At 36.8% G+C, this 9,975-nt stretch overlaps 1 protein-coding gene across 1 annotated transcript in view; it reads right to left on the reverse strand.

Moving 5' to 3' along the window:
- Positions 1 to 9,975, reverse strand: part of MARCHF11 (membrane associated ring-CH-type finger 11) — a 32,843-nt gene that overhangs the window by 21,455 nt on the left and 1,413 nt on the right. Inside the window, exon 3 of the mRNA XM_031058266.1 lies at positions 8,963 to 9,118. Within this exon, the coding sequence (XP_030914126.1) occupies positions 8,963 to 9,118 (156 nt within the window). The remainder of the gene's footprint in view (positions 1 to 8,962; positions 9,119 to 9,975) is intronic.

Here is a 9,975-nt window from a genome sequence, read left to right on the forward strand (position 1 = left end):
TGTTTACACTGGGTAGTGGAGGATATGAAGATCTTTTCTGTAAGTCTGAGAAATATCAGAAAAGCACCTGTTATTAATCAAATTTCTATTCGGTGCAAGCATCCAGAAGGCAATGAGATGATATGCAGGACTCTGTAAACAGTGGGTGAGGAGGAAGTGACCCTCTTTATTAAGTCTCAGGAGGATTTTAGGTCAGCTTGTACATTCAAATACCAACAAAGTTTCCTTTTTGGAAGGTGACATTGAATGATTTGAGCTTACAATGATTCTTGTGGTCACTAAAAACAGGGGCTATGTGGAGGAAAAGGCTGAAAGTGTGAGTGTCCCATATTCTATTTCTGTTATTCTGATGTGACTCTGAGCTCACTTCAGCTGTTACATCCATTCCTTCAACTAAAATTTGTCCTACTGCTCTACTCCTATGAAAGAGCAGCCCTGAAACAGAAGCGGACTTTAGTCATTCAAGAAGGAACACAATGTGCTGGGAGTAGCCACAAGCTCTAGTAGATTGTAAATTGCAGATTGCTCAGATAAAGCAATGAGAGATACATAAACTGTTCCATTAAGATGTAGACTCTCAGTCTGTCTGTTTTTGCCCATGGAGAAGAGGGAGCCTCCTTAGCATGAAAGAAGAGAAGGCATACTGAAGTTTACTCTCATTTTCTTCAGCTACAGATTCCTGGCTGCCAGTGTCATGGAATTTGCTTTTTCCAAAATATTTGTAGTGCATGGAATAATATGCTTCCAGTGTTAGGAGAGTAGTTAAATGCACATAAAGCCAGCTAGCATTTCATCTTGATGGCAAGGTACATGACTATGTGAAATTGCTAAGGAATTATTTTATTATATCTTTTCTTTAGCCATAAAAGATGAGAAAAATGAGCTTCAGCTTAGGAAATAGCCCTCATCCATTAATATGGCTCATGAGGGTAACAGTATGGTATATTCCTGTACTGGGAATATGGTCATCATAGAACTGGCAAAATTAAATGCTGCCCTGGAGGGAAGACACTGTCAGAAAAATATGCAAAAATGGTACACATACACACTAATAGAGTAGGGAGTAAGGAAACAGCATGTGGCCAAGAATGAGAATACTTATTCTCCACGAGCTTCACTGAAATGTAAACAAAAGGAGGAGGAGAAACAAAAAGAAGAAATAAAAGTAAATAAAAAGGAAAGTTGAAATAAATTAAAAAAAGAAGCAAAGAACCCCATGGCAAAAGAGTCATCCAGGCAAAACGTGCAATGAGGGTGCTCTGACTCAGACAAGTACTTCAAAGGAAGTGAAGTCAAAGTGTTCCTTCGCTGTTGCACTGTAGCCACAAAAGCAGGCAGGGGCTATTCTCTGCACACTGCTGAAGCAATAAGAAAGAATCTTCAGAGTGAATACCAAACATCCAATTTGAATCTTCACATGGGACAAAAAATTTTAAAAATACAAGTGTAATAGGTGCAAAAGCTGTCTCCCCAATACAGCAAATGAAGAAAGAAGTAAGTTGGCATGACTGCCAGTCATTGGGATGAAGTGCTGAAGACTTCAGTGAGAACAGACCAACATTCAAAACCAAGTATTAAAAGTAAATTTCAAAATTAATTTAATAAAATCTTCTTTGACAAATTTCAGTTGCGGATAACTGTACAGGGACACTTCAGAGGTAATACAGAGTGGTAGAGAAGTCAACTGGCAATAGTATTTGGTGCTTAAAGCAGGCTACTTGCACTGCCAAATCAGCATGAGCTAAGGAATCACAGACACACAGTATGAAACAGTACACCATCATGTGTTAACAATTTTTCATGTTAAGAAATAGAAGAAGCCTGCTGAAACAACCACTTGCTGGTTTCAGTATTTTTCCACTAATCTCTGTTGATAGGAATTAAAGACTTGAATAATCAGGATTTTTGACATATGACAAAAAGACAAAAATTTGTATTGTGAAAACTCAGAAATCTTTGATCACTAAACAAATTTCTAGCAGATCGAGCCATTGGGAAAACACCCAAGCACAGAAAATGACAAATAAACAGTAACACAAAAGTTTGTGAATGTGGGTCTGACACTGTATCTTAAGCCTTGCACCGTTATTCTCAGCATTTCAAATGGCAGCACCTATGTATATGTACCAACCCTGATTCCCATTGACACCCTTTTCTACTTTTGGACGTGTTTTATAATGAATGATGCAAATATAATTTATGCTTATATTTTCAGCAATAACTGTAATTGGATATATTTCCTCTGAAAAACAACCTGCATCTGTATCTCAGGCAAGTCATTCTGCCCCATGAAAATTGTAGGCTGAAGGAATCTAACTTTTTTTCCTTGAAGTATTTAACCCATTATTTAACATAACAAGATAATGCCACTCTTTATATTATATGTCTTTCCACTAAATCAGGACACTTCTAATTAAAAAATTATTTCCAAGTACCATTCATAGTTTACATTGCACTGTTTTTTCACACTATTCTAGCAGTCAAACTGCCTTGAGCACAATCTACACATTCACAAAATAAAAACAGAAAGCAATTGAATTTTTAATAAGCTACAGAAAATAAAAGTGTAACGTATGAGGGGCACACACCCACATACTTTTAATACTATTCTTTTTTTAAAGTATGCTCTGCTTTTTTTGTTTTGTATTTTACTCGATTACCTTAGCATATACTTAGAAGTCTGACAGAACTGCTAAACTGTTTGATTTTCTCTGTAATCCCCCATATGCCTTCCTGATGGCTTCAGCTCCACTTGATGTCTCCTCTGACCTCTTAAGATGAATTTAATTTCTTCTCATAAGTTACAAATATGCTTCAAAGGAATATCAAAGTCAATATCTAGTATTTTGTTATTAGTTCTTCTCTATCTCTACCCAACTCTCACTGTGATGATAGAATCAGTTCCTTTGTTCAACTACTGTTCTTCATTATTTCACGACTTTCAGATCATTGGTACTTGTGATATTGTTCCATCCCCTGTTCTCTCTCACCTGTCATTAATTATCCATTAGATCGATTTTTCTAAAGTTTCTAAAGCTTTTTTCTTCTTTTCAACTGTAATGTCCACTTTGCACTCCTTCAGCTCTGTATGCTAGCAGCCAAATATTCTGCTCCTAGTGTGCTAGCAGTGCACCAGTGGCCTGCTTACTTGTTCTGTGAAAAATGTGCTCTCTCATCTGAATGGCCAACCAAATGTTTTTCTCAAGCTAAACTGACTTTTGTCTCCGCACCTTTCTGCCACCTTTATTTGCCAGTTCTCTACTCCTTTTATTTCCAAGTCTTTCTACGCATTCATTACAAGAAAACAAAGAAAAAACAACATGAACTTCATTATCCTATCAGAATTTTCTCTTTGATGCCTTCCATTTTTTGCATTTCTATTTTTTAAGTTACTGTCCTCGCTTTTATACTCTCTGTTCTCTGCACCACTGACACTAGCTTACCCAATTCTCTTTTTCAGTCTCTCATTTACCTTCAGATCTTTAACAGAAAGTAAACATAAAATGTATTTTGCCTTTCCCACCACAGAAAAAAACCCCAACTGCCCTCTCCAACAGCTTTGCTAGCCCTTTGTTTCTAAACTCATTAAGCATGATACTTAGAACTGATCATAATCACCATCTACCCAGTGCAGTCACTGAGATGATTGTGAGTGTATCAGATTAAAAAGTCTATCCAGTCTAGTAAAATCTCCCTAGAAATGGCCAAAAGATGCTTACCAAAAAAAAAAAAGTATGAGAAGTACAGGTACTATATCTATGCCGATGACTGACATCCAGTTTTCTGTTTCAGATTTATCTCTCCTGTCAAAACTAAAGAATTAGTCTGCTTCTACCACTTTTTGTATGGATTTTACCATTCAATTAGGTTCATTAAAATCTCTAGGATTTTCATGTCCCAGCCCTATAGTTTTGTCGTTCCAAAACATGAATTTATTCTTGGAATGATCCTAAATTTATGAGGAATTATCTTAAATTTAAATATATATTTGGATCCTCCTGTTCTCAATACTTCTAAAGCTTGCATGTGCTTTCTATGTAGTATATTTAAGTCTATTAATATGTAAAAAATAATTTCTCATCATCACTTTTGTCTTATGTCTCAATTACTGTAACAGGTCTTTTAAGCTCATGACAAAAGTAATTTTCTCAGCAAGTACAAAACTGCTTCAAGTACAATTCCTTTTATTCCATTACTTTGACTGTGTTACTGGCCTATTTTCTCCACTATGATGGACTCTCTTCTCCACCACATGAAATTAAAAAGACTTTATTTGATTTTTTTAAGTCCTTCCAGATATTTATTGATGTATTAATTACCTTCTAATGACTACTCAGGCATTGAATCTCATTTCCATTCAGTTCATGATACCTGTCTCAGCCAAGTATTTTATTTTCCAATAGTCCTTGCATAGTGCCTTCTAATTCAAAGGGTGCTTGCAAAGCTTCATTATTTTCTTTTCAAGAGGCCTCTTAAAACACATCCCATTTGAGATGCCAAAAACTGAATTATAGTTAGAAATGGCTAGTGTACCAGGGGTCTCTGTACCAGGGCTAGTGTACCATAGATTTGTTCCTTATCTCTTTTTCAAATTTCTTTGTAAATTGTCCAATATTGGAACAATCCTTTTCGTTCTTTTTTGTCCACTGACATATGGAATAGCACAATGTATTCTTCTGGATCTTCAGTAAAGGAAGAGACATTAATAGATTGTCCTTAGTACATTGTGCAGTTTAGAATATATAATTGAAGATTTCAGCCTTTTCCCTTTCCCCTTCTTAGTTATGCCTTGAAGAACTTAATGCTGTCATCCAGCTGAGCATAGTCATTAGCAAAAACTTTTACTAAACATTTACTCTACAATTTTTTCTGGACACTGACCTCCATACTGAAGTAGCTGAAGAACTTGACTTTTGCACTTTTTAGTGTAACACACATTCACATACCTACAGTCTGCTATGCAGTTTTGCTCATGCTTATCAAGTTGATGTCAGTGAGCTTTCTCAAATGTGTGAGGATAATGCCAATTAACAAAATTTGGAAAAGTGAAACCTTACTTTTTGAAAAGTACCACCTTAATTTTATCTATTCTAAGAAATCAGGCCTAACAAGTAAGCATTTACTTTTTAAAATAAGTTTTGTGATTTTTCTGGTATCAGAAAAGGTGTTGAACTGCCACACAATTAGGTTTTAAATTAGCACATCCATCTACTGTATCACTTTTGGAATAGGTCCATTTCACCAAAGTACCAGAATATAATGTTTTAATGAACAGGATTTATTAAACATCTAATGTAACACTATTTTATGACAGATTACACTAGCAGTCTAGAAAAGGCCACTCTCTAAATATCTTTACTACTCACTTATAGAAGTGACAGGCTTTAGCACCAAAGTATATATTCTCAACCTTTGCATGATTCTATTCCACTTTTAAACATTAATTCTGAATCTTACAAGAGCACTGACATTCTTCAATACACATTCATACTCAAGTGCAACTCTAGTGAACTAGTCTCCTAACAGCATAAAAATTACATAGCACCAATAAAAATAAAACAATGTCCTTATACTTCTTTTAGGAATAGATTTCCTTAGGAAGGAAATCTGTACAAATTACAACCTTAACAAACTAATAAAAATATTTCTTTTTGCGTTTTTTCTTTTTTATTAATCTTAAATATAATTCTAAATGAGTTTAATTTCCAAGTCACACATTTGAAGTTTCCCCTCTCCTTTTTAAGTCCTTCCAAAAAAAGCCTTCCAAAACTCCCTGCCCAAAGCAGTTTTTATTCCAGCTCCCCTCATTAGAGTTTGAGGGGCAGTAGGGGAATTTTCTATTTTTTTACATAGCCCTGCCTATTATTGGATCAAATTCCACCCTGCCAATGGAGCAAGTCCAGCAACATAAACGTGTGTTTTCATTAATGGACTAGTACAAGATATGTCTTTCTGATATGATCCTAAGAAAGATACTGGAAAATTCTAAATCTCTGTTATACATCATATCAAATGTCATCAGCTTGTTTGTGTGCTCATCTACCACTGCTAGCCCATGGGTTAATTTGGGGGTTATGTTTTAAGGTTTATTCCCATAATAAAACCTATGTGTTTCCAGGATTAGATTCTTAAAAGTGAATTATGTAGTAGCTGCTGAATCTGGAACTGGAACATTGACACTGGAAGAATTCCTATCAAAATAGAAATAGTCCGTTTCTTGAATGTACTGCCCCAGGAGACGCACCCCTTGGACATAATTTTGCCTTCCATGAAGCAATGGAAACCACAGAACATGTTAGATATTAAATGGAATATTCACATCTATTCCAACATTCTTAGTGAAAACATAGAAAAATCTCTTCTTTCTTAAGTCTCTACACATTGTTACATTCCTTAAATACATGAGGCGAAAGCAAACCTGAAGAGCTGTTGTATATCTGCACAGACCTGAGAGTAAATAGACCAGGCTTGCATAGACCTGGTACAAATCTGCATTCATCTGAGAAAAAGCTATCTTTGTTAATAGCACTAGTTTTCTCTCCTATGGCACTCCCTACAAAGTTCTAATAAGTAAAAGACTGGTAGAGACAATTCTGGGAAAATGGACTGAGGCGGTCTACTGCTTGTTGATAAACTACTCCTGTCCAAATACGGTATCTAATGTAATGCAAGAAGTCCTGAATTTTTGGGAATTTTTAAGTACATTCACTACTTCAGCTGACGATGTTTTAAAATCCTTCTGTATTGAAATGGTCTCACCCTTGGCTTTTTGCCAAAACTAACCAAAAAGTTACCTTAAAACACGCTTTCGTGTAGTTTAGAAAACAACTCAGAACCTGTCCAAAAGTTTAAGTCAAGCCAGTTGCTAAAAGCAGCCAATACTTTTACAGTCAAGAGTATGGAGGAGTGAGTAAGCGCATTTTAAGACTGATTCCCCTTATAAAATTACACAGATGACTGCAGTTTGAGACTTCCTTTCAGGTTCTGTTACTACAAGACAAATATTCTGTGTAGGAGACTGAGAAAGGTACTACTGTGTTTCCTCAAAGAGATGGGTGATCTTTTGGGCGTCAGGGATTTTGACCTCAGGACTATATGTCCAGCTTATTATTTGAGTTGCAACTCCAAGAAATCTTTCTGTATGCTATTTTGTCAAGAAAGAAAGGACAGACTTAAATGACTTACCTGAAAAATGAAAGACAGGGTTAAGAATAAATCAAGTATTAAGGTATTTAATGAGAAACATGAATCTGGTTTCTTTCCCTTCTCCCCCCACCAAAAAAAAAAAGAGAAAAAAATGGTGACAACTAATGCAATGAGTGGCATTTAACTTTTGAACTTTTGTCTCTTCAGTTTCTTTTTACTTCCCTTGTAAGCTTGGCCAAACTTTGTTGCTACTGCATCATCTATTGACTCTTCTTTCCTTCTCTTTTCCACAGAAACCAAACAGCTGTTCTTCAAACTTGGGCTTGATTCTGCTGTCCACAGATAGGTGTCTAATGACTTTTCAAATGTCCTTTAATATCCACTTGGCCTCTATCTGCAGTTCCAGAGTCCCTCATAAGTTTTGTCATATCTGCTCTCCTCTGTACACATTTAGGCTACCTTAGGACATCTCAAATAGTACTAGATGCCTCTTTGCAGGCAACTCTGTCATGTCTTTGCTGTCTGAATGATTTTCAGATACTATAATTGCAAACTATTGCCAATTTAATTTTTGCTAGGATAAAGATGAGATTGCTGTGGAGATGCAAGAAATAAAGACTTTTTAAAAGGTAAAAAAAAGCCAGAAGGACTAAACCCCATCCCAAACCATGTCTGTGTAGAAAGAGAATCTAGCACCTTCCTTTTCTGCAATGTTTTACAAATCCTTTACTTTTTAACATCATAAAGATTCTATCCTGGAAAGTTTACCAAAACCTTTCCTTTGAGAATTTATAAAGGAAAAAAATTGAGGTCCACTGGCTCTGAAAGTACTTGCCCATAATCTGAACAGCTGTAAGCAAATACTCCAGATATTCTGCATCCAAGCAATGTCTATCACGTTCACACAACTGCCATTACCATCCAACCATGCCTTTTCTATAAAACTCCAATCAAACACAGGCACAGAAAAATGACCCGAGTGCTCTGGCCTTTGAGAGCTCCATCATCTCTGAGCTCTTAGGATCAAAACTAAAAAAAGATACAATTATCTTACTAAATGTGTTCCTCAGATGTTATAAAATATAATTTCCAAGATGGAATTTAAAGTGTCTAAAGAATTCTGATATGCAAAGTGGTATTAAGGCTTCCCTAAGAGATTTGGCGGAGCTTTGAGTTTCTCCCCTACCTCTCCCTGAACATGCTACCACTACAATGCTCTAACTTCCATCTCATGTTCTGAGGCTGCTGAAATGGAGCTCTGGAAAATGCTACTGCACATTTCAGCTTCTGAAACAGCTTCTGGTGGACAGAACTTTAAGAGTGTTCTACTGCTCTGAATTGTGCCAAGACTGAAAAGTCACCTCCTTTTGCATTTTTACAGTAGATGAATACACAGACAACAGAAGCTTTCTTCACCTCTCCCCTCTGGATCCCAAGTTGAAGAAAGAACAAAATCAACCTTTGAGTGAGTCTTGAACAAACAATAAAGACATGTTTAAAGTTTAGGAAATTAATCTGGGAGATCCAAGTTTTCTGTCACATCTCAACATGATTTAATTACTTACAGAATTTACCAACCTCTAAAAACCATTTCTACAGCAAACCAAAAACTAGAAGAACATAAAAGAACCAAATCACTACACATTTTAATATGTAACTGGTCTTAAAAACCAACTTCAAGTGGGTGCAAGTGCTAGCTGGTGAGGCATATAGGATCTTCTGCTGCATTTTCCAAAAACCTTGGAAGTAAAAGTAAGAATAATTTTGTTTAAAAAAATGACTGAAAAGACATACTTCTTTTAAAAGAACAAATTACCTGACAAGGCTTTTTCATTTTAATGGCTATAACATGGTATCTGTAACAGCAGAGTTCACAGGTCCATGACCCTCTTTCACTTATCCACTTTAAGAGGCAAAGCTGATGCGTGTATCGTACTGAGCCATCGCAGCGGCAAGGGTTTAACAATTCACCCTGGAAAGGCAATACAGAAACATCAACTTTAAAGGAACCTTTCACATACATGAACACTCAATACCAAAATCTTTCGGGGTCTGTAACAATGGCCTGGTCTCAATTTCACTATCTGGAAAAGCATGTATTTTTGGCTATGAAATACTCAAAAATGTACTTGTCTGGAAAATACCTAGCTGCTTCTACTGAGAAAAGCCAGAAAGCTGTCTACACATGTTCATGTACCTGTGTGGAACAACTGAAATATTACCACGCACTAAACAACAGTACCATTAGCCATTTCAAATACCTCAAAAGGTACCAAAAGTGGTTGGACACATTTCTACAACAGCTATTTGAAGTCATCACTCAGAAAGAAATGTGTGATGTCACAATTCCAAGACAGTCTTACTCTTGGAGCACAGCTCTGTGCTGTCCAGCTAGCCAGCTGTCAGACAGGACCTCAAATAATGTAAGTAAGCACTTCCCCCAGTAGTTTCTGTATTATATAAACCAGCTATTCTCTTCTTTCCAACTCCAAGAGAAGCTATAAAATGCTAATTACAGATCCATTTCTGATATTATGCCCAGTAACGTCACGACAGAGATGATACTTGGAGGTCCTCTCAGCATTACCTGTAAGCTAACACTCTCATTTTAAAGTCTAACAGAAACCCGAGAAATTCGTACTGTGTAGAGTCCCTCAGAGGTGAACCAGGGAGCGAGAGCGCCAGAGGACACCCAGCGTGCGAGCCAGACCCGGCAAAATCCCTGAATTCTCCCAAAGCTTTGCGCCGGCTCAGGTTCGCCCCAGGCTTTTGCCACAACCAGCCCGCACAGCGGCAGCCGGGGAGGGCGATTCCAGCCGGGGAGCGCCG

The sequence above is a fragment of the Geospiza fortis genome, unplaced genomic scaffold (assembly GCF_000277835.1).
Source record: "Geospiza fortis unplaced genomic scaffold, GeoFor_1.0 scaffold281, whole genome shotgun sequence".
Taxonomy (NCBI): Eukaryota; Metazoa; Chordata; class Aves; order Passeriformes; family Thraupidae; genus Geospiza; species Geospiza fortis.